Raw genomic sequence first — 25,763 nt, 5'->3', positions numbered from 1 at the left:
AAACAGGGCAACATTTCAAAGAGGGAGTATTTTTAAATGTTTCCTTGGCAAACGTTAGTCAAGATTTCTCTTTAAAAATTACATGGACTATTCAAGCAGCAAAGAATCCTGTGGCACCTTATAGACTAACAGACGTTTTGGAGCATGAGCTTTCATGGGTGAATACCCACATCGTCAGATGCATGTAGTGGAAATTTCCAGGGGCAGGTACATATATGCAGGCAAGCTAGAGATAATGAGGTAGTTCAATCAGGGAGGATGAGGCCCTGTTCTAGCAGTTGAGGTGTGAAAACCAAGGGAGGAGAAACTGGTTTTGTAATTGGCAAGTCATTCACAGTCTTTGTTTAATCCTGAGCTGATGGTGTCAAATTTGCAGATGAACTGAAGCTCAGCAGTTTCTCTTTGAAGTCTGGTCCTGAAGTTTTTTTGCTGCAGGATGGCCACCTTAAGGTCTGCTATAGTGTGGCCAGGGAGGTTGAAGTGTTCTCCTACAGGTTTTTGTATATTGCCATTCCTAATATCTGATTTGTGTCTGTTTATCCTTTTCCGTAGCGACAGTCCAGTTTGGCCGATGTACATAGCAGAGGGGCATTCCTGGCATATGATGGCATATATTACATTGGTGGACGTGCAGGTGAATGAACCAGTGATGGTATGGCTGATCTGGTTAGGTCCTGTGATGGTGTCGCTGGTGTAGATATGTGGGCAGAGTTGGCCTCGAGGTTTGTTGCATGGATTGGTTCCTGAGCTAGAGTTCCTATGGTGCGGTGTGCAGTTACTGGTGAGAATATGTTTCAGGTTGGCAGGTTGCCTGTGGGCGAGGACCAAGAAAGAAACCAACAGGACTCCACTAGCCATCACATACAGTCCCCAGCTAAAACCTCTCCAACGCATCATCAGGGATCTACAACCCATCCTGGACAATGATCCCACACTTTCACAGGCCTTGGGTGGCAGGCCAGTCCTCGCCAACAGGCACCCTGCCAACCTGGCCCAGTTTGCAAAAAAAAGAGAACCTTACCCTGGAAGATTATATTTAAAAATCACATGTAATTTGTTGACTCCTTGACCTTTGTTTTGGAATTTTTCTTATTATTATTTCTTATTATTGTGGCTTCCCCATCAAGCTTTTTTTTTTGACAGATATGAAACAATATGTTGCTCTCCAAGAAACAGATTCTGAAGAATGCTGAAAAAGACTTGAGTCCATCAGTCAAATTTACTCTAGAATGTGTGTGTGTCTGGGGGGGGGGAGGGGATGAATACATTTTAAAAAATCTGTTTCAGATAGATCTTTGCTGTTTTTCCATAAAAATTATGAAGAACTAAGGTATAGGAGAACTGTCTGCTAATGAAAAGTGAATATTGCATTTATTTAAGATTCTGGACCACATTCTGCTGTCAGTTTCATCAGTGTAAATCTGGAGTAACTCCACTGATTTTATTGAAGTTACTCCAAATTTACCCCAGTGCCACTGAGAGCAGAAGTTGAGCCAGTGTTATTTAACTAACTCTGCATGATGTATAGCTGCTAACACGACTGAACTAAAGTTGATAGGAACCAGGAATAGGCCCAAGGCACCTATAACAGTCTTGTTATAGGTGCCTTGGGCCTATTCCTGGTTCCTATCAACTTTAGTCAATCAGATTTGGGCCCTTTGAGATCCTCAGATAAAGGGCAGTACTAATAAATGTAATTATTATTATAACAGAGTTGGGTGTTCTTCAATGCCATGGGTCTCAGGAAATACTTGCGAGAGGAGTGAGAACCAAATGTTCCCTGGTAGATGTATCCTGTTGCTGAAGTGGTAGTCAGAGTCTTGGAGATATTCTCCAAGGCCCAGTGGTCCCGCTAACCAGATGAAACCAAAATGTGCCGTTAGACACCCCTAGGTTGTGATGTGATAGGATAAGATGGTGGTAAGAGGTTGATGTGCTTGGGCCTGCCTTTCTATTTTTATCTTTCTTCTTGTGATTTAAAAAATGCCTAGAGCTAAGGATAGGAGCTTTTAAACATGTGTGATTGAAACAAATGAATATAGGTAAGCAATGTGGGAAAGCAGGAGGTGGAGGAGAGAAGTGGCCCGGGGTAACCTGTGGCTGGTCAGAAAAGATGGGCTGGCAGGAAGGGGTTCTCCCCTGCCCAGAGGTTGGTCATCTTCCTCCTCATCTCCTGTGCATTGAAGAGAGAGGGAGGTTAAGGGGAATTCTCCCACTCCTCCCCTTCCCAGTGGGTGGGGGAAAGGAGAATACATGGAAGCTGCAGTCCATACATTCTCCTATGCTTTCTTCTTCAATCATCCCTCACTTCAACATCTCAATCCCACTTTCTTTCATTTCTTACCCCATTCCTCTTCTCCCACTCTAATTCTATGACTCAGTCTCTACTTCCCCTTATCATCCACTCCTCACCCCATCCTTCCTGCCTGCATTATGTAGGGGCCCTCAGCACCAGTGACTCTGAGTGCCTGACAAACACTGTCATTCTAGTCTTATTATTTGCACTACAGCAGCACCCACAGATCCCAGAGCAGGCCCCACGATGCCAGGCACTGTACAAATCCACCATTCCTGCCCCATCGCATTTACATTGTCTCCTGCCCAGTGTGGTGCCTTGTCGGCTTTCCCTGGTGGGGGGGTCAGCCTGGCCGCAGGGGTCTGCCCACCCAGAACCAGCTGCAAGAGCGGGGACCAAGGCACCTTCATGCATTTTATCTTCACATGGGTGGATAGGGACGCAGCTTCCTCATTTGACAGATGGGGAAGCTGGGGCACAGATCCCCAAAGGCAGGTGTTTGCCTTCAGTGGGAGTAAAGCACCTAAATACCTTTGAAGAGCTGGGCCAGGAAGCTTAAGTGAGGTGCTCAAGGGCACAGAGAGAGGCAGAGCCAGAGATTGTTTGCAGCCCAGATCTGTGTCCCAGCCACAAGGCATCTCCCTTACTCCTCTTCTCCTCCATCAGTCTCCTTCCCCTTCTCCCCACCTACTCCCCTCCAGTCTCAAAACTCCTCCTCTCCCCCTCGAGCCCGTCTGAGCACAAGACAAGCTGCGGCCGCGAGCTCCGTTCCCTCCCCGCAGGCAGCGCGCAGACGCCTGGCTCCAATTTTGAAACGTCCCCTGTGCGCCTGCGCTCCTGCCTGTAGCCCGTGTGAGGCTGGTTCTGGGCAAGGCGCAGCGGCCGGGCTGCTGTCACTGCCCCTCCCTCGCTCCCCGTGTGACTCCAACTGGACGCCGCCTGCTTGATTGGTAGGGCTCAGCCCCCAGTCACCAGCCCCAATAAGCGGGTTCAGCGCGCAGGGATCCTGTTTCACGCGGTGCAGCTGCCTAGTAGCAGCAGCTTTTGCCTTGGGAAGCCAAAGTGTCCGGCGAGTATTGTGCGTTCATCCATCATGCTGCACATGCTGCTGCTGCTGCTGCCCCTTGGAAGGCAGCTCAGCCCATGCTGGGGCTGTCAGCTGCCCTCAGACTGGAGACCCTTGAGTGAAAGTTGCAGGGCTGAGCTGGCAGAGATCATAGTGTACGCCAAGGTGCTGGCACTCCACCAGGAGATGTACAGCCTGTATAATTACCTGCCCTGGCAATATGAAGCCAGCGAGGGGGGGCTCTTTTACTCGGCTGAGATAGAGATGCTGTGTGACCAGGCTTGGGGAAGCATGCTGGAAGTCCCTGCAGGCTCCAGGCTTAACCTCACTGGACTGGGCTACTTCTCCTGTCACTCCCACACAGTCATGCAGGATTACTCTTACTTCTTCTTTCTCAGGTGAGTAAAAACGTGTGAACCATGCCCTGCTTGAAAATGAGAGAGAACATTTTCTCGTTCATAAATGCTCGGCACTTGTATAACACTTTCACCCCAGCATCTCAAAGCACTTTGTATGCAGCTGAACCTCTAGAGCTTCTCTGAGCCAGACAAAAGTTAGTCCAGTACGTTTTCTGTAACTAAAGTACACAGGGAGCCACCAGGCATGACTTAATATTGTATAGTGAGTGAATAAAAGGAAATGTTCTCTGGTGTGTAACTATATCATGGATGAGCCTTGTACATTTATCTTAGAGATAATATTACTGAGCTGCAGCACATGGGGGAGAGCAAGTCTCTTTACTTTGGATAGTGGAGTTTCATACTCATTGTTACTCAGGTAGGTACAAATTCACCTAGCAGAGAAGACGTTAATGTTATGCATTTCAAAGGAGAATACTTTCTATTGTGATTTTTCTTGGAAGGAGTGGTGCTTAATTAGTGCTTTCCTAGACTACAGAAAGTAGAAACAAACATGTTCAATTTATTTGAAATCTAGGGTGTGTGACAGACATATCTGTAAATGATTTTATGACCTCAACAAAAATCAAACACTGCACTTTACTATGGCTTGTTTATAGTTGGTGTGGATTGGATCTTACATTTTCAATGTTCAATATTTACATTGTTCTGTAAATTTTAATCATCTGTGTCAGTTTCTTTGATGTGAAGTAGTGTACAACTAGCCAGCTGAAGTAGGAAGACAGTAAATGCACCATGATATATACAGATAGTTTGGAAAGTTGTCCTTTTAGAATGTTTTCGACAGACAAGTTGGTATGGTCATGGAGGATAGGTCCATCAATGGCTATTAGCCAAGATGATCAGGAACACAACCCCATGCTCTGCGTGTCCCTAAATCTCTGATTTCAGAAGCTAGGACTGGATGAGAGGATAGCTTACTCGATAAATTGCCCTGTTCTGTTCATTCCTTCTGAAGCATCTGGTACTGGCCACTGTCAGAAAACAGGAGACTGGGCTAAATGGACCATTGGTCTGACCTAGTATGGCCATTCTGATGTTCAGGTTTAGAACTGAGCATGTTGTTGGTTTTTTTTTCCAACTTGAGATTGAGGGTGTAAAGTTTTTCAAGCATTCTAGCGAATAACTGAGATGTAAATCAAGTTATCTTTTGAAAACTAAACTCAGTAAAAGTGTTTCCCCCCCATATCTGTTTTAGAAGCCTACAGCAGATAAAATAGTAAATAATGAAGAATCACTTTCTAAAGAAAAATAAACATCCCAGCAGATGGCATTTGTTCCCATCTTGTTGTTAATTTCTGCTCAGTGATTTGTGGTATTAACTTCTTAGTGATCTTGCTCATTTACAAACCATGGTAATGTCTTTCATGACCGAAAGGATACAGCATTTCAAAACAATAATTTTGCATTCCTATGGAACAGATTTATTCTGAGCTGTTATTTAACTGTGTACAGCTCAGCCTCTCTTTGTTTCTATGAGACCAAAGTAGGTATACTAGATTCTGGTCTATTTTACAGACTGGATAGGTGCCAGTGTCTATTCTCAAAGTTTAGCACATGGGTTTAGCACTGATCCCCAAGTATTTACTCAGAAGATTTCTCTTTGCTCTTCTGGATACCAGCCAAATCCTCATTTTAAGCCCATCAAAAGAATAAGAATAAGAATCTACAATGCAGAAATAAAGCCATCACAGTGAACCTTTAAATCCAAAACTATTTGTGAAATTCACTCAGTAGCTTGTTTAGAAACATTCAGTGTATCTCAAATCAGGGGATTGGTGGCAGAGAAGCACAACAAAACATGTTTTGATGGTGCCTGCTAATGTCTCTAAAAGCTAATTTTGTATTAGTTATTAATGGATTATTTTAAATTGTGCCCATCTAGATCAGTGAGTACCTGGAAAGAAATGGCAAACTAAAGCATAGAAAAAAATCAAACAAACAATGCCCAAAATATAGGACCACCCCAAATTATGCCTCCAGTTGTGCAATTGGCCCTTGGTGGGAGGACACCTGTGCCCAGGAGGAGCCCTGTTGATATCTGTGTGGCTGCAGGGGCCTGCCTGTGTGGAACTCATTGCAGGACTGAAGCCTATTGGGCAGAACCACCGCTAGTTTACATTGCTGTCATGATAGCGGGTGTTATGGACCAATGGCTGTTTACACCCTCTATGAATATATGGATATGTCTTCACTACGGAATTATTCTGATTTTACAGAAACCAGTTTTGTAAAACAGATTGTATAAAGTCAAGTGCATGCGGCCACGCTAAGCACATTAATTCGGCGGTGTGCATCCATGTACTGAGGCTAGCGTCGATTTCCGGAGCGTTGCACTGTGGGTAGCTATCCCATAGTTCCTGCAGTCTCCCCCGCCCATTGGAATTCTGAGTTGAGATCCCAATGCAAAAACAGTGTCGCGGGTGATTCTGGATAAATGTCGTCACTCAATCCTTCCTCCATGAAAGCAACGGCAGACAATCATTTCGTGCCCTTTTTCCCTGGATTGCCCTGGCAGACGCCATAGTATGGCAACCATGGACCCCGTTTTGCCTTTTGTCACTGTCACCGTATGTGTACTGGATGCCGCTGACAGAGGCAGTACTGCAGCGCTACACAGCAGCATTCATTTGCCTTTGCAAGGTAGCAGAGACGGTTACCATCCCTATTGCACTGTCTGCCATGCCGTTGTAAATTGGCAATGAGATGACGGTTATCAGTCATTCTGTACCATCTGCTGCTGTCACGGGTGCTCCTGGCTGACCTCGTTGAGATCGGCCGAGGGCGCATGGACAAAAATGGGAATGATTCCCCGGGTCATTCCCTTCTTTATGTTTTGTCTAAAAATAGAGTCAGTCCTGCCTAGAATATGGGGCAAGTGTACTAGAGAACTAGAGAGCACAGTCACTCCGTGTCAGAGCCCCAGAGATCCCGCAGAAATGATGAGCTACATGCCATTCTAGGGGGTATCCCTGCAACAACCCCACCTGTTGCTTCCCTCCTCCCCCAACCCTCCTGGGCTACCGTGGCAATGTCCCCCTATTTGTGTGATGAAGTAATAAAGAATGGAGGAATAAGAAACTGACTTTTTAGTGAGATAAAATGAGGGGGAGGCAGCCTCCAGCTGCTATGATAGTCCAGGCAGTACAGAATCTTTTCTTTAGACATAAAAGAGGGGGTTGATAGAGCTCAGCCTCCAGTTGCTATGATGAGGACGGTTACCAGCCATTCTGTTCCATCTGCCGGGAATGACCGAGAGTCACTCCCATTTTTACCCAGGAGCCCCTGTCCAACCTCACCAAGGCCAGCCAGGAGCACTCACGGGCTGATAATGACAATAGCAGATAGTACAATATGAGTGCTATCCACAAGGAAGGGGATGCTGGTGTTCAGTGCTGCAGCACCCCGTCTACCAGCAGCATGCAGTAGACATAGGGTGACATTGAAAAAAGGCGAGAAACATTTTTTCCCCCTTTTCTTTCGGGGGGAGGAAGGGTGTAAATTGACGACATATACCCTGAAACACCCGGGAAAATGTTTTTGACCCTTCAGGCACTGGGAGCTCAGCCAAGAATGTAAATACTTTTCGGAGACTGCGGGGACTATGGGATAGCTGGAGTCCTCAGTACCCCCTCCCTCCCTCCATGAGCGTCCATTTGATTCTTTGGCTTTCCGTTACGCTTGTCACACAGCACTGTGCTGTGGACTCTGTCTAGCATAGCCTGGAGATTTTTCAAATGCTTTGTCATTTAGTCTTCTGTAACGGAGCTCTGATAGAACAGATTTGTCTCTCCATACAGCGATCAGATCCAGTATCTCCCGTACGGTCCATGCTGGACATCTTTTTGGATTTGGGACTGCATCGCCACCCGTTCTGATCGGAGCTCCACGCTGGGCAAACAGGAAATGAAATTCAAAAGTTTGTGGGGCTTTTCCTGTCTACCTGGCCAGTGCATTCGAGTTCAGATTGCTTTTCAGAGTGATCACAATGGTGCACAGTGGAATACCGCCTGGAGGCCAATACTGTCGATTTGCGGCCACGCTAACCCTAATCTGACATGGCAATACCGATTTCAGCGCTACTCCTCTCGTCGGAGAGTAGTACAGAAACCGGTTTAAAGAGCCCTTTATATCGATATAAAGGGCCTCGTTGTGTGGACGGGTGCAGGGTTAAATCGGTTTAACGCTGCTAAATTCAGTTTAAACGCGTAGTGTAGACCAGGCCTATGCCTAGGAGTCTACTGCTACCCAGTGTAGACTATTCAGGCAACAGTCCTGGTATAGGTGAGAAACACAACATAGATGGGGGGAAAATGCCCCATGATTTGACATGACATAAGTACTATCTGATTTTTGTTTCAGAATGGATGAGAATTATAACCTCCTTCCTCACGGAGTAAATTTCCAAGATGCAATATTTCCAGACACACAGGAGAACAGAAGGATGTTTTCCAGTCTCTTCCAGTTTTCCAATTGCTCTCAGGCGCAACATGTCATAACTTTCTCCAGTGACTGGGAGATTCAAGAGGACAACAGGGTAAGCCTCAGTGGGTAGGTGTATCCCCACATCACTTGCAAACACAAGTGTATGAAATATACAGCAGTTGCAACTGATGGTACCTTTCGTCTAGATGGTCATGTAATGTTTTAACGTAACATGGTATTGCCACAAGCAGCCTCCCTGCTCTGGTCTTATCTGAAATGCTCAGGGGCATGAACTTGACTGTTCTAAGAGAGAGATTGTTTCAACCAGTGTTTTCTGTATTATGAAGCTTCCAACCTGACTCTTGCTGGCACCAAATCTATGTCCTTGATTGGATCACTCTGCACTCTAAAAGAACACATTTTTAGTAAGTCTCAGAGGGGTAGTCGTGTTAGTCTGGATCTGTAAAAGTGGCAAAGAGTTCTATGGCACCTTATAGACTAATAAATGCATTGGAGCATAAGCTTTCGTGGTGAATACCCACTTCGTCAGATGCATGTATCCGACGAAGTGAGTGTTCACCATGAAAGCTTATGCTCCAGTGCATTTGTTAGTCTATAAGGTGCCACAGAAATCTTTGCCATTTTTAGTAAGCAAAGTCTCAGATGCAGATACCACTGGTGTGTGTCTCTACAATGGCTTTTGGCCTTTGCTGGAGGGAGTGGGCATGTGTGTCACTTTCAGGTTTAAAATAAACAGGTGAAATACTTCGTTAGCAGTTTTGGTGGGGACGTTTCATGCTTATTTACAGAATTAAAACTTTTGGATTTTGTTTTTCTGCCATTGCTGATAGTTTTATGACGTTGGTTGTTTCTCCAAGGGGCTGTGAGAATTGTAAGTGTCTCTCTAGCTTAGGAATGACTGGATATTTGTCATTGGTTGCAATTTCTGTCATGTTGATTCATGCAAGGTCTACGAAACCACTGTTTACACATAGGAGAAGGAGCTCTATTGCCTTGTTCAGGAGAATGATGGTAGAAGCTCAATAGCCAATTGAAGGCCTCTTATTTACAAGCTGGCTCATAGCCAGCATAAGAAGTTTTAGCTCCTGGTTTTCCAGCTGGCCAGTGGTGCAAAATAATCAGAACATAGCTCAGGTCAGAGAGCAGTCACCATCAGGTGGAATTTTTATAGAACCCTGAGGGTTTAACTGTTTTAACACTATTTTTCAATCGTGTATTGGGGTGGGTCATAGACATCAGGTGGTTTTTAAGAGGGTGGGGACGATTTATCCTACAAACAGATCCCATAGTTACAGAAATATAAGGACAGGAGATAGGACAGGCTTGTAGTCAAAGCACAGGGCTGGGAATCAGGGTAGTCTAGACTTAAACCTTCTTCAGTTTCTTCATCTGTAGAATGTGAGGAATACTTACAGGTTACAAAACACTGAGATTTGGGTGTAAATCCACCCACACTAGGAAAACTTTGCTGGTCCTCTGCTCCAGATCAGGGATCTGGATTTGAGCAGATAGGGGATAGCTTCTATGTTGAGGCTACAGTCTGAACCCCCTCAGAGTCTGAGATGTTTGCAGGCACGGTATTGATTTGGGTCCAACTCTACAATTAATTAATGGGGAGGGAGGTTTAACTGAATTTTCAGTCCTCCAGAGGCTGCTTGGGGTGAACATTTGGCAGCAAGGAAGGAGGTGAAGGGCAATTTATTCAACTTGTTTCACCCATCCCTATTAATACACAGGGATAGTGCAGGGGGACTGGGAGCTGCATTCTCCAGCCCTCAAAGGCCACTTGGCATGCAGGGGAACTCTGGGGGCATAAATCTTGCAGAGGTGGCTCCTATACCAGCATTGCTCCAGGCAATAAGAGAGGGTGGGGCATATCCAGGACAGTGAAGGGAACGCGATGTGGCAGAGAAGAGCTCAACTATACCATGTGCTCTGGTGGACCCTTTGCAGCCCTTACTACAGCCAGGGCCAGGCAGCCCTGAATCAAGGAGCAGCAACCAGCCCTGTAGCTGTCAATGAGTTGGATATAGTGAAGGATAAGAGCCTGAATCGCTTTAGTCAGAAAAACCTCTTGTCAGCACGGCATACGTTTAAAACCACTGTTTTGATATGACCCTCCTGTGCCACACGGTTTTCCACGTGCCTTAGAAGAATGGCTCCAAAGCGAGTTGACTTCCCTGGCATAGCACCTGGCTATGCCAGCCGTGAATCTGGCCCATTCACTTTCATGGAAGCTACAAGGCAAAAATCCGCAAAGGCCACTTGGGGAAACTTAGAAACAAATGTAGCAAAAGTGTGTTTCAGCTGTTGTGCTCTCTGACCCTTTGCAGCTGTAAGCAGCTTCCAGAGTGGAATTGTTTTAGCTGCTTGCTTTATAGGTTTGGACTGAGATTTTTATCCACTTAGTATGGATAAAATCTAACCAGTTAACAGGCACCTTGTCTCCCCTCCACTTCCCTTTACAATAAAAAGTAAAAGCTTCCTTTGCACAATTTAAAAAAACATCCAGGCTGGCCTCTCTGTCATTCATCTGGGGTCCCCTAATGTCTCTGTTCTCCAAGCTGAGTGCTGGTTTTCCTTTGAACTGTCCCTTCAGGCAGGCATTCCCCACCCTTGGGAAGGGCTGCAATGATGTGGAGGTGTCAGGGTTTCATCCTCACTCCCTCATGGAAAAAGAGTAATAGCAGTGTCTCCTTCCAAAGGCAGTGCCTGATCTCCTCTGTTGACTACATGTTCAGGCCTTGTCTACACTACAGTTTAAGTCGATGCAAGTTATGTCGCTCAGGAGTGTGAAAAAACTCACCTCCTGAGCAAAGTAACTTGCATCGACTTAATGCGATGTCCACACGCTCTCCCACCAACGTAGCTTCTGCCTCTCATTGAGATGGATTAATTACATTGACAGCAGAGCGCGCTCCCATTGACATAGTGTGTCTTCACCAGATACGCTTAATCAATGCCGCTGTGGTACGGTAGTGAAAAAAAGCCCTTAGTGTCTTCTTCACTTCTTCCCCATATCAGACAAATGCCATGCCTGTGATTTCCCCTTTGTTCTCTCTCACTTCCCTCAGTTGTACTCATCCTACCAAAATCCAAACTATTTTAATTTCCAAATCCAGCCAGCTGAGCAACCTCTTGTTCTCTTTGAAACTGAAAGGTGCTATAAATGCTGAGTTCCCATTGCAGTAAATGAGTGAGTTTTCAGGAAAAATGGATATTGTTCCTTCAAGCTTTTAAAAGTAAAAATCTATTAAAGGGGCTCCCAGAGGGGGAAGGAGGCATCACAACGCGGGACTGTCTCTGAGACACTGTCAGGCTTTAGGATTCCTATGTGGAGGTACAGAGTTATTTTCTGGACTCACCCTGTTAGTCAGACCAGAGAGGTCTCATTAGCTGATGTGCATTAGTGTAAATGGTTTCCCAAGGTGCAGGGCAGTGGAAATCAGGCACCAAGAGTTTCTTTGAGATAACTGAGAGCTTGTCAGGGAGAAGTCATGGGAATAACCAGCTTAGGAGGCTTGGGCTAAGGTCTATGTTGAAGTGTTAGTCACAAACCTGCTCGCAGGCAACCTGGGATTCTGGTCGCTCAGCTTTGGATTCTGGGTTTGGCAACACCCCAGTGGCTGAGCAGCCCTTTTTAGTACATCAATGTTCATTCTAGTAAGGGGAGGGGTTAGAAAACATGGCCTAAGCATTGCCTGCCTAACTTTAATTTGCCTAGTTCACCACGACTGGGGAATCATCCACACACCAGATATTCTATAAGAAAAACAAGATCTCACTGTGGAGCCATGGAAAAAGCAGACTCTAGTAGACAACAATAACACATTAAGGCCTGAAAGATATACAGTGTTAATTGTATACTACATATAGCATTGACATAGCTGCCCTTAATGAAACCAAACTTGCAGTTGAAGGGTCCATAAAGGACCCTTAGCAGGGGCTGCATCTTCTTTTGGAAAGGGAACCCAGCAAAGGAAGACAATTTATGGCATTGTTCCTGTTAGAAACAGCCTCCTGAAATCACTGAAAGACCTTACCTGTGGGCAAAACTGAATGCCTAGTGACTCTACAAGTTCCCACTGGAAATTCATGCTTTGCGGCTCTTGTCAATGTTTATGCTCCAACCATGAACAGTGCAGAAGAAATAAATGAAAGTTCTATTCTGGTTTGATTGTGTCATTCTATTCCTAGGGGAGACAAACTCATACTACTGGGAGACTTTAATGCCAGACTCAGAGAAGTCAGTGAGGCTTGAAGTGGTGTAATAAAGAACAACGGAGTTGGAAAAATGAACAGCAGTGGTCTTCTGCTACTCAGCAAGTGTGCTGAGCATGAGCTCATTCTTGCTATAAGCTTTAGGAAAGCAGACAAATACAAACTTCATGTATGCATCCAAGATCAAAGCACTGACATCTGACTTATGTCATTACACGGCAAAGAGATATCGGGGATATCATGATCACTGGAGCCAAATAAGGAGCAAACTGTTGGGCCGACCACAGGTTGATCGAAGCCATTTTCAGTTTCCACATTGTTGTCCCTCAGTGGAATAAAGAATTCTGAACAGATTTAAACTGAAACTGAACATAGCAAAGTTGAGACATTCATTTAATCAAGACAAACTGAAGGAAAACAAAGGAAAAATTTGTTAGTATTACATCATCACCCAAGAACATACCCCAAAAGTGGAACATATTCACATCAACCATCCTTCAAGACTTGGAAGACAGCACCAGGATAGGTGTGATGAAAATGATTAAATTGAAAAGATCCTTCAGGAAAAGAATGATGTGTTTATGTGTTGACAAAACAACAAAGAATCAATATCAAAGAAGGATAAAGTCAAATAGGGCTTCATGTTCTTCAGGATAACTGAAGAGAAAAAAAAGTAGAAATACAAGTTTACATCGATATAAACAACAGAAAGTTGTTTTATGACTCTCTGAAGGCCATTTAAGGGCCATCAAAATGGACCAGCTCCATAAATCTGTTCAGATGAATCTACCTCAATAAACAAAGAGAGGCACCTCTGAAAGATAGGGGCAGCACTTCGAGGAGCTACTCAACCATCCTTCTACTGTCAACCAACTAGTGCTGGAGGAACTAACCCAGCACGTATACATGAAGAAATTGCCCAGCTGCCTACTGTCGAGGAAGTGCAAAAAGCTATCAAACAAATGAAGTCAGGTAAATCACCAGGCAAAGACAGCATGCTGCTGTAATCTTTAAACCTGCAGGCCCCAAAACTGTCATCTATACAAAATTAAGGATATCTGGGAAACTGAGAAAATTCCTCAGGATTTCAAAAATGCAATCATAGTTTTATAGTTACACAATACAAAAATAAAAGCAACAAATCTGACTGTGGCAACTACCTGGGCATCTCCCTGCTATCTGTAAGTGGCAAAATCCTCGGTTGTACCTTGCTCAATTGGCTTGTCAAAACAGAATCGGAAAAGCTTCTACGAGAGGCCCTATGTGGGTTTAAATCAGGTCAGAGCATCACAGACATGATTTTCATAGAGAGAGAGATTCAGAAACAATTCATTGAACAAAACACAGAACTCTACGCTGTCTTCATTGATCTAAAAAAGAATTTGCAACTGTGAGCAGAAATGGCCTGTGGAAAATTCTTGAAAAGTGTGCCTGCCCCACCAAATTCATTATCATACGTCAATTCCACAAAGACATGACTGGACAAATACTCTCAGAGGGTGGCCTCTGTAAGCCATTCCCTATAGCTAAGGGGGTGAAACAAGGCTGTGTGCTGGCACCAGTCCTCTTTGGTCTCTTTGCAGCTGTTCTAAATTACACAACTGACAACCTTCAAAAGGGCATCTACATAAGGTACAGAACTTACGGAAAACTCCTCAATCTCCAAAGGCTTGCTGCAAAAACAAAAGGTCTTGAGGAACTCTTATTTGAAGCTCTTTTTCTGGATTATGGTTCCCTACTTAGTCATAGTGAAAAGTGACCTACTGTTTATGCTTGACAGATTCTAAGAGGCCACTAAACAGTTTGGACTCGCTGTCAGCCTGGAAAAAACTGAAGTTCTCTTCCAACCAGCCCCGGCAACCACTACCACTGAACCAGATATAATTGGTGGTAAAGATCAATCAATCACTTTACATACCTTGGCAGTACTACTTCAAGGGATGGTTCAATAGGTCAAGAAATATCAAACAGAACACGAAAGGCAAGCCGGGCTTTTGGAGGACTTCACAATAGGATACTCAACCAGCATACCATCAAACTGCCAACAAAACATGATATCCATTGTAGCAGTGATAGCATCCTTTGCTATATGGCTGTGAAAGACAGACAGTTTACTGCAGACACATCAAGCAACTTGAAAAATTTCACATGCACTGGCTTTGCTCTGTTCTGAGGGTCCGCTGGCAAGGGTCTAACATTAACATCCTTGAAAAAGCCAAAACAACCAGCATCGAGCCAATGAGTATCAAAACTCAGCTTAAATGGAGAGGTCATGTTGTCAGAATGGACAATGATACACTCCTGAAAATAGACCTCTGTGGTGAGCTGAAACTCGGAAAGCCCTAGAGCAGTGGTCCCCAACATGGTGCCCGCAGGCGCCCTGGTACCCGCGGGGCCATTTATTTGCGCCCACCTAGTGCTCAGCAGGGGAAAGAAGCCGTGGCTCTGCGGTTGCTGGGGACAGAGGACTCCAGGGCTGAGGGCGCCGGTGCTCTCTGTCCCCGGCAGGCGCGGGGCCCGCCTAGTGCCCAGCAGGGGAGAGATGCCAGGGCCCCCCGCTTGCTGGGGACAGAGTACTCTGGGGGTGCAGGCTGCGCAGCTTCTCTCAGGCTTCTCCTTGCACTACCCAGAACTGCCACCAAAAAACAAACAAACAAACAAACAAAAACAACTGCTCCGCCTCTGCAGAATGGACCAAATGCTGCCCCATAGCATGTGCTGACGCAGGCACCTGCTTGCTCCACTGGTGCCCGGAGCCAGCCCTGTATGTGAGTAGTCTTCCGGCACTGATACCGCTGTTTTCTTGTGCTTTGAAATTTATTATTATTTTTTTTAACATTTTGCTCCAAAATGAGTGGTTCAAAGAGGAGACAGCGTACGTATTATTTCAACCCAGAGTGGGAAGAATATTAAATATGATGTTTTTCATATTATTTAATGTACAAATACAAAATAAGCCTTGAAAAATTCTGTAAACATGAATGCGCTACTGGCCACAAAAAGGTTGGGGACCACTGCCCTAGAGGGTCAGCCAGTGAAAACGCTTCAAAGACACCCATAAGCAGAATCTCAGCTCATACTGCATAACTATTGATAACTTCGAAGTCATAGCCAAGGACAGTCCTGAATGGAGAGCAACCCTCAATTAACGTAAACACTTTGAGAAAGACAGAAATGCAAAACCAGTTCAGAAGGACCAACCGTTATGCCAGATCTTCAGTGGGAGCCTGCCCATTCCTATGTGTAGACGTGGCAGAATTAAATTTTCATTTACAGATCTGTCTCATGTTACACTGGGGTTACATTCCGCAGTCAGCACATAAAGCGAAAATCGCGTATAGTCAAAATTACATTGAGTGTAATGGCAGGCGGAATCTCCTGCACTACAGAAACAGTATTTAAATTTTTTCTCTTTTTTTGGTTTTTTTTTTCTTGTTTTTGCCAACCGTGTAAAGCTGAAATTGCACATGTTAAATGCGCCTAAGGTCCGACAGACCTCTATTTGCAATGTCAGTGATTAATATAGATTTCTATTTTTAATTAATTATTTTTATGGTTGTGGGACATTAAGGAGGGGTAGAGATGGGGTTAGGATTAGGGAAGCGCTCGCAGTAGAGCTGCATTCGTGGTCTCCCAGGGCGTGGGGGAAGCTGCATTCCTGGTCCCATGGAACAGAGACCCCAGCCCAGGGCTGTAAGGAGGAAGACAAGCCCCCATCTGCATGAGAGACCACCCTGCTGCCGAACAGCTCCTGCCCGGGGACGGCTCCTGAACTCCTGGCTGGTGAGCGTGCGAGCGAGGCTGTGACAGCAGAGCTTCAGAATGCTCCCTGCACAGCCACAGGGCCGCTGACACCTGATCCCTGCAAGCACAAGGAGTAGCATTGGACAGGCTGCTCTTGCGCCAACTGTTATGGATGGATATTTTTTTTCTCATTGATTTCAGCATGTCAGTTGAAATCAACATTTACTGACAGATACCAATTTAAATCTAATCCTGCCACGCCTACGTTTGTGACATCTGGTTGCGAACTTGCTCCCTGCAGATTGGATTGTTCGGCCGCAAGAGAATGCATGAGATGCTGTGACGTCATTGTCAGATAGGATGGATAGCCATAAAGTCCTGCCTCAGAGCCTTGCTTCTCAAATCTCTGAGACAGCAGGATACCGGCAAATGTCAGGTAGGGGGTGAGTTTGGACAAGAACAGTGTGTGTGTGATGGGAATGAGGCGAGTGAGGAAATCTCTTGTTTACAGTCTCAGGTTCATTCCTTGTAGGGGGCCTTCTGAAATCCTAAATTTGCCTCTGGCCCTCTATCTTACTTTTGATAGGGCTCTGGAGTGGACTTTTAAAGTTGTGAATGCACATACAGTTGCACTGCATATTTATGTGAGTATATACCTGATTTGCCATGTATACCTGGTGTTTGCAAGTATAAGGCAGGTGAACCCAGTTGCTGGACTGCAAACATGTATGCACATCTTTGGAAAATCTGGCTCTTTTTGACTGTCACTTAATGTAAGATCACTCCTAATGACTCAAGGGATGCCTTCTCCTGAATGTATTTGAGTTGGGAACTTGGTTGAGCTTGGATTGTGGATTTGTGCTCACACATACTCGTCTATGCCACTGTGTAGACTTGAAGGAAGTTGTACACTGCAGCCGTGCACAGAAAATGTTCATAATCATGTTTTCAGTACATCCTTATTAAACTTTTAGGAATAAATTGTTTTTCCTTTTCTCAGCCATGCAGAATTTAAATCTAAACCTAACCTGACCTCACCCAGCTGCATAGCATAAGTTACTTGCAAAACTGACCATGTGTACTTTGGAATTATCCTACCAGTGTCTCATCAGGCAAACAGATTAGTATTATGGAAGTCAGTGCCAGGCTTGTGTTGCAGGTCACAACTGGAACTCAGGTGACAATTTCACATATGTGGTTGTGGAGGGACATTGGAGGTAAAAGGCATGTGGGAGGGATCCCTGGAAAGACGCGTAGTAAACTGAAGCATGGCCTACCATTTGCACCATGTGAAAATGTTTTTCTTAGAAACCACTTGGGCATGTAGTAGAGAGAACTCACGGTAAAGAGCCCAAACTTGGGTATATTTGGTTGGGGATGAAGCACAAACCTTCCTCCATGTGGGCCTGCTGTTGTAACCTGGGATGACTGAAGATCATGTGTTATCCATGGTTTACAAACAGCCCTTGTATTCTCAGAACTTCACTCAAGCGGCTATACTCAGTACGAGGAGGAGCTGCAGTAGGTTGGGATGTCTTTTCTGTAGCAAAAACAAGGAGAAGCCCTTGTGGCACCTTAGAGACTCTGAAACCTGTTTTCTGTAGCAAGTTGCATTTTGTTTTTGTGGGAGAGTAATTGGACTTTGTCTTGACTGCTCCCAAAGACCACTCCCCCTTTGTGATGTTTATAGTTCTCCTGCAAAGTACCAACTTGCTGTTGTACTTCTGGTCTGCTCTCATACTAATTTCCTCAAAGTCACTCATCAAGTGCCTGTGGTGTTTAGATGTTGCTTGTGATTATTAGAACTAGGAGCACTGACTGTTGGGAGTCTGAAAGGACAGGAAACAGGAAGGAGAGGAGAGGAGTTGAGGCTGACTGAGAGTTAGAGGGTGCAGCAGCAGCTTGGTAAAGAGGTTTCCACTGTACATAAAGTCCTGTTGAAGCTTGTTAGTACCTTGCCTGCTTGATACAACAGGGCCAAACTCCAGGAAGGGTTTGTGGCCAGCACTTCGGCTTCCAAGCTGGATTTGTAACAAGTTGCTATATTTTTCTCCACTCTGCCAGGGGATCACATAGCCCTGTTGTAATTCCAGAACTGATGTAGGTGGAGATGATATATGTAGAAGTGCTGCTATTTTTCCTTTTAGTTACCATTTTAGGAAGTGATTGTTAGAATTGGTCCTTTTGCCCTCCCCCCACAAGTCTGGAATATTTGCCTAGGAAAAGGAATCTTGCAGTCACAACAGTTTCTTTTTATTTTAACAGGACATGAGTTTCATTACTTTTTAATTTTTTTGCATGCTCAATAACTTTCTTAAAAGCTGCACATTTTTACTGTGCTCTCCTGTGGGGCCCCCTCAGGGGAGAGCCACAGATGTATCAAACAGTTGGTGAAATTTGACAACCCAATAAATAGACATACCAAACTGCTCCTGTATTGGCTCCAGAACAATCGCTACCTCACTTCTGGCTCTAGAAATTGCCTCAAAGGTCTCTCTTCATTTAACAAAACCCCACAGATAGTTCCCAGAACCTTGTATGTCACTTAGTCATGTGCATTCTCGGAGATCTGTGCAGCCAAGGCCCGTGCTGTCAGTAGCAGTCGCTTTACTGATACCTTGTGCTACTTGTTAGACCCAATTCTGTGAACCCTCACTTACCCAAGCAGACCCAGTGACTTCAGTGAGACTCCTCACATGAGTCAGGGTTTGCAGGATTTGACCCTTATTCCCAGAGCCGTCCTTAGGATTTATGGGGCCCTTCGCAGTATTATTAAACTGGTGCCCCTATGTCTGACTTGGGTCACAGCCACCACTTCCCCCCGTGGACCCCCAGAAAAAGTCTCCCCCATTGCTGACACACACTGAGCTTTTTATGCAGCAGATGCTGGAGCAGCCTGGGGCAGGGAGAGGAGGGGGAAGGAGGGACGAGGCAGCAAAGGATACCAAGCCTTCTGGCCTGCCTCATGGCAGCAGAGTCACTGTTCCCTGCAGAGACCCCTGTGCCCTCTCCCTCATGCAGAATGCGCCGTGCCGGCTCATTCGGTTCTGTGAATATAGCCCCTGCCTAAGGATGCTATAGCACGCGCTGGGTGTGCAGGAGCCAACCCACTCTTACCTGCTGTCCCGGTGGTGCCCCAAATTTTCAGGTCCCTGGGCAGCCACGTATGCTGCATACGCTTAAGGACAGCCCTGCTTACTCCCTTCTCTAGACTGTACTCAGTCTCCTCTTTATAACAAAGAATGTGACTACTAGGAATTGCAGAAGGTTTCCCATCTCTGTAGAGGAGCACCTCCTGGTGTGATCATAGTAACTAGAAGGCATTAAGTGGCTGTAGAAACTTTCTACCTGTAAAAATGCCAGTGTCACACTGCTGAAGCTCAGACATCTCAGCCCTGGTCTACACTGGGGGGGGGGGGGGCGGAAATCGATCTAAGTTATACAGCTTCAGCTATGTGAATAACATAGCTGAAGTTGACGTTCTTAAATTGACTTACCGTGGTGTCTTCACTGTGGTGAGTCGACTGCTGCTGCTCCCCCCTCAACTCCCCTTGTACCTCTTGTGGTGGTGGAGTACAGGAGTTGACGGGAGAGTGCTCAGAGGTCGATTTATCGTGTCTAGACTAGACGTGATAAATTGATCCCTGCTGGATTGATCGCTGCCCGCCGATTTGGCGGGTGGTGTAGACATACCCTGAGGGTATGTCTACCCAGCAGTCAGAGGTGACTGCAGCCCATGTAGACATACGTGAGCAAGCTTTCTTTACAAGCCAGGTTTCCCCCATTTTAAACACAGGGAAATCAGAGAAATGACCCAACGTGTATCATTAAGGGAATCAATACAGATGCATTAACGTCTTCTTGAACAAGCTGTTAAAGTAGCAGGGGCCTGCTCCATAACCTACTGACATCAGTGAGCATCTTTCCAACGACTTCAGTGAGCTTTCCATCAAGACCTAGGAGAGAGAGATTCAGCTTTGGAATAAGCCTTTAAAGTCCATGGTGTTGTACTAGAGATGGATTTGACCCCTTGTTTCTATGTATCTAGTGGACTCTTTGCAGCCTCAGTAGGACAGTTCAAGACCACAAGGATTTCTTCACAACCATAAGGGCTAGACATTTAATATTTACCAGATGAAAGCTTAAAACCAAGCTGATTGTGACACCAGAGAAGTACTTGTACATTTCACCATGGAGAACCACTCAATCCAACATCTGGCCATGAGTAGAGACTACAGAATCTCCTTTAGTACTGCTCTTAATCATTAGTAGTTGTGTCGCTAATGAAACCAAACGTAAAGAAATCTAAGAACACTGAGTAAATGATGATTTAGGAGTTGGTTGGATTTTGCTGTTTAGACTTTCCCTCACCCCACCCAAAAAGGAAGGCTTCTCATATCCTCAAAACATTTCAGAAACACTCTAATTTTTCCCACACATATGAAAATGAATTTTGTTATGTGCACCAATACGGAGGTGATGTGTGACACATCATCTTCATATTGGTGCACATAACAAAATTCATGTGGTGATGGTGTGGCCAAGGCGTTTGAACTATGGGAGGGGACTCAGGGCTGTGACGGAGGGTTGGAGGGGTATAGGGGTGTGAGGACTCTGACTGGGGGTGCAGGCTCTGGGTGGGGCTGGGGATGAGGGGTTTGGAATGCAGGAGGGTGCTCCGAGGCTATGGCGGGGAGAGCTCTCCCCACACAGCAGCAGCAGCACCTGAGCTGTGGGGGAGAGGCGCCTCTCCTTGTCATGGCAGTTCTGGGGCCGCAGGATAGGTGCCGTGGCAGGTCTGGTCCAGGGCTGGGTTCAGGCTGGGGGAAGGGGTGCCCTGACCGCGGCAGGTCCAGTCTAGGGCTGGGTTCAGGCTCGGAGAGGGGCAGCCCTCCCTCAACTGTGGCAGGGCTGGGTTGGGACTGGGGGAGGGGCGCCCTGGCCACAGCAGGTCCGAGCTGGGACCAGAGGAGGGGTGTCCCTCCCTCGGCTGTGACAGGGCTGGGCTGGGACTGGGGGAGGGGTGCCCCAGCCACAGCAGGTCCGAGGCAAGACCAGGGGAGGGGTGCCCCTCCCTCGGTTGTGGCAGGTCTGGGGCTGGGTTGGGGTCTGCGGCAGGTCCCAGCTGGGTGGGTTCCTTGAGCACCTGCGTGGTGCTAAATAGGCCGCTGCGCGGCCCCGCAGCTTACAGGGGACTTAGGTTTCCACCCATCTTTTCCCCTCCTCCTAATTAAATCCCTTTCTTCAACTTGTGTCGGAGCTGTGGCTAAATATTGCAGCACCCACCTTTGTAGCCCCGAACTCTTTCTTTCAGAGGGATTATGACTCTTCAGACTGGTGGCCAAAGAAATCTGCTCTGCCCCGGAGAGGATGAGAGCGCGAAAGCAATTAGAGAGAGCAGACTGAGCATTGATTTTGTTTGTAGAGTTATAGTGCATCTAAAGGTTCTACGATGGCTACCTGTGGGAGCCGGCGCTGTAGGCTAGGGTAGCATGGCAATGTACAGTCATTTGCCAGGCCCTTTGGTACAGGTATAGGACAAACTTTTTAAATGGGGTGGGGAGAGCACTCATTGAAGGCAGTGTCCTCAGTCTCATCTGTAGAAGCTGTATTTGCTGTGGAAGTGGGGTCAGCTCTCTAGTATTTCCGCCTCGACAGCTCAGACTACGAGGCTCTCCCTGTGATGGCCAATCCTGTGAGTCAAAGCTCTAAGGTAGACCTGGACTTTCCGCATGCCTGGGCAATGTGCTGTCAGCCAAGCCATCGGGCCAAGCCCATTAACTGCCTCTGTCAAATGCAAAGGTCAGTCTTGGGGCAGTTAATCTCAAAGGCTTTTAGTAATAGGCCTTCTGAGAACCAAACCCATTTCATAAATATGGTAAGAGCCTCTGTTCCTTTGTCTCCTTGGTGAAGCACACCCAAATAATGTGTAGAGGGTCAGGGCAGTGCATCTCCCCCCCCCCGTCCGCACTATGAGAGTGATCACAGCTGGGTTGAGGAAAAGACTCCTGAGGCCATCACAGTGGAGACTGGGTGGAGCTCTATGACACGGGCACAACAGGCAGTTGGTACATTAACTGTGTCGCTCTCTCCATTCACAAGGGAGGCAGGGAAGCAGTAGAAGTCTTGCAGCCTCATCCCACTGATTTGCCATGGCTCACTGTTCAGAGTGCTGCAGTTGTGTGGTAAGATTGCCATCCACATTCTTCTCAGAGAGACATTTCCCTCCACTAATTTCAATCACAGGGCCAGTTAAAAATAATAATGTTTGTAGTCCTGGGAAATTCTGCACCACTGAGCATCCACAGAATTTATGTCCCCTGCAGATTTCTTTGGTTCCCAGCAGAAAAGTTACTCCCTGACAGGGAAGCAAAGGGAAGCCACAAGAGCAGTAATGCAGTCCTCCCCATCAGTATGTTTTGGGTGCCTTGGGCAGCTGGAGGAAAGATAAATCACTGAGGGGCAGGGGCCAGGACTGGGGAAGACCCAGCTGGTGGCTCCTACCCTTGTGCTGGGCTGAGCTGAGCTGCTAGTCGCAGCTGGGCTGGGGAGGATGGGACTTCCTCTTCCCCTGCACAGGATCTGGGGTAGGGTCAGACCCACCCCCAGATTTCTCCCCAAGCTGCAGGAAGTTCTGCAAACTCTGCCCCCCCTCCCCTGCACCCATGGCTCCTCTGCTGCAGGGGGAAGGATCCCTGTACAGGGAGCTGCTCATGCAGCCACCCAGCCCCTGTGCATCCAGACCCCCTCATACCCAGAGCCTTCCACAGAGCCTCACTCTCCCACACTCAGAACCCCCCTCCCGCTGAGCCCCACTCCCCTGGCACCTGGACCACCCTGAGGAGCCACCAGCACCCCCACTCCACCAAGTTCCAACCAGCTTCACCTGGATCCCCACCCCACTGAACCCCAGTCCCTCAGCATCTGGACTCCCTACTGAGCCTCCCACACCCAGATCACCCTGCTGAACTGTACCCCCCACACCCAGGCCCTCGCCAAGTCCCAGACACCTTCACCTGGACCCCCTGTTGCACCTAGAACCCCCCCCTAAACAAGCCCCTGTGCATCCAGATCTCCCCACCCACCCCGCACCAAGACTGCCCCACACAGAACCCTCTCACCCCACACCTGGATCCTCCCCACACTAAGCCCCTCCAGACTTGGATGCTGCCTTGCTGGTGCACCTGGCATGGAGGAACAGGGCCATGGGGTGTTTGTGGAGCAGGCCCAGTCTTTTCGCTGTGTCAGGGTTGGGTGCAGCCTCACTACTGATCCTGTGTAAATATATTTGGACCACCAGTTCAGCAAAGTTTTACTTTTTAAAAATAAAAAAGATTAAAACTGTTTATGATATTTATTTTGTAAAAACTCCTTAATTTTTCTTACAGGTAGATAAAAAAGAGCAAATTCACATGGTAAGGTGAAAGAGTAATTGCCGAATAATTTAATTAATATCTCTTACATGTAAAATTACCCTTTTTATCTTATGGATTCATATATTATGTAATAATAAATATGATTTTCATATTATTTAATGCACAAATACAAAATAAGTCTTGAAAAATTGTTGGCGCCCACCACTCTTCTGAAAACATGAATGTGCTACTGGCCACAAAAAGGTTAGGGACCACTGGTTTAAGACATTGATGAAAAATATCATTGCCAGCTGAACTTCAGGGGAAAGTTGGATAGGATTGTGAGCTGGAATCTGGAAAGCAAATGGGAGCTGACATCACAGACCGGTGTAATTTTAACACCACCTAACAAAGCAAAAACAGTGGGATCTTTTATCACCAGCAGGGGCTAGAGCGTTATTTTACAGCTGATCTGAAAGATGGCACCTTCAACAGCACCATGTCCTCTGACACGCTGCTAGCATATGGAAACAATGTTGGCTTATGGGAATAGTGTTCCTTAGAGCAGAGGTTCTCAAACTAGGGCCACCGCTTGTTCAGGGAAAGCCCCTGTCAGGCCGGGCCAGTTTGTTTACCTGCTGCATCCGCAGGTTCGGCTGATTGCAGCTCCCAGTGGCCACAGTTCGCTGCTCCAGGACAATGGAGGCTGCAGGAAGCGGTGGCCAGTATGTCCCTCGGCCCACACTGCTTCCTGCAGCTCCCATTGGCCTGGAGTGGCAAACCGCGGCCACTGGGAGCTATGATCAGCCGAACCTGCAGATGCAGCAGGTAAACAAACCAGCCCGGCCTACCACGGGCTTTTCCTGAACAAGCGGCGGCAGCCCTAGTTTGAGAACCACTGCCTTAGAATTAAATAAGGAGACCTCTAACTGGGCTTGTCCCTGCTTGGTCTGAGACTTGACTTGGGTTGGGCAAATCAGATGGTATGGGCCGTTCAAACCACTTTAAAACAGAATTGTTTTGCTTTATTTTCTGTATGGGAAGCCGCTTTGTCACAACTGCTAGAAGAAAGATTGGCATTAAGCTAGTTTGAAAGGTGGGCGAGGTAGTGTCTTTTATTGGCCCAGCTTCTGTTGATGAGAGACAAGCTTTCAAGGTACCTAGAGCTCTTCTTTCAGCTAATTTACCATGGCATTAGCTCATCAATGAAAGTGGGATCTACATTAGTCATTGGAGGTCCTATGTACTAGAAAAGTCATCCTAGTAATGCCAGTAGCATTCAGTTTAAAGACTCAAAATATTCAGTGGGGTAAAATAAAGAGTGAAGGGAATTAAGTTTACTTGTTTAAGAAGCTAGTTTTATAAACATATTTACAACACTCACCCTAGTGCTTGAAGAACTGCCTCACTGACCAAGTTTAGAATGGAAGGAATGCTGTGTGAAACAGGGGAATACCTCTCTCTTCTATACACACAAGAGGCAGCCTGAAGCTGGCCTGCTGTTTACACCTGGCTTGTTGGCTATAGGTCGGTTAAATTCAATGGGCCCAATTCTCATGTATCTTAAGGCCCCTTTGCATTGTTCTAGTTGTATAAAAGGGCCTGAAGGTGGGTGTAAATAAATATAATTTGCTCTCACTTTAAAGCACACAGCAGTGCAAAGTGGCCTTGGTTATAAATCAGAATCAGGCCCAGTGACTTAAAAGTTACTGTTTTTTATAAGGATGAGCAGGAGTAGGGCCCCCCGCTTCCATTTGATAAAGCAATCGTCACTACATTAGCCTAGCAGCATGAAATGCAACTGTGCACAGAATTTTTGTAGTTTGAATAAATTGCTCAGCTTGATTTTCCTTCCTAATAATCCATCACACAGACAGGACGCCCATTCCTACAATCTGTATTTAATTTAAACGCATGCAGGCAAGATTAGAAAAAAAAATGGGTAACTGCTGGGAAGCATCTGAGATGAGCTGAGACGAGGAGACAGTCGACATATTTGGGTGACATCACAGACTTCTCGATCTGAGGAAGGGACATGATTAATGTCTAAATCTTCTTCTACAGAGATAATCAACTCTTTCAGGGTTGCTTTGTATCTAATTAGGGGCTCATTCTCCTCCCACATGCATACACACTGTTGATAGAAACACATTGCAAAAGGAAAAGGGAGCATTTAAGGGCACAAAATACTCTCTCCCATCCATGGGAAACATACA

General features: G+C 46.3%; 1 protein-coding gene across 1 annotated transcript in view; it reads left to right on the top strand.

The window, feature by feature from the left end:
* The first annotated feature begins 3,280 nt into the window (after positions 1 to 3,280).
* The window catches only part of CCDC3 (coiled-coil domain containing 3), a 70,220-nt gene continuing 47,737 nt past the window's right edge, over positions 3,281 to 25,763 (top strand). Inside the window, exons 1-2 of the mRNA XM_050937015.1 lie at positions 3,281 to 3,760; positions 8,144 to 8,318. Of these exons, the coding sequence (XP_050792972.1) occupies positions 3,390 to 3,760; positions 8,144 to 8,318 (546 nt within the window). The 5' untranslated portion in view covers positions 3,281 to 3,389. The remainder of the gene's footprint in view (positions 3,761 to 8,143; positions 8,319 to 25,763) is intronic.

Source organism: Gopherus flavomarginatus, chromosome 1 (genome assembly GCF_025201925.1).
Source record: "Gopherus flavomarginatus isolate rGopFla2 chromosome 1, rGopFla2.mat.asm, whole genome shotgun sequence".
In the NCBI taxonomy this organism is placed as follows: domain Eukaryota; kingdom Metazoa; phylum Chordata; order Testudines; family Testudinidae; genus Gopherus; species Gopherus flavomarginatus.
Note: the sequence above shows the minus strand (reverse complement) of the source record. Positions and strands in the feature narration are given on the sequence as shown.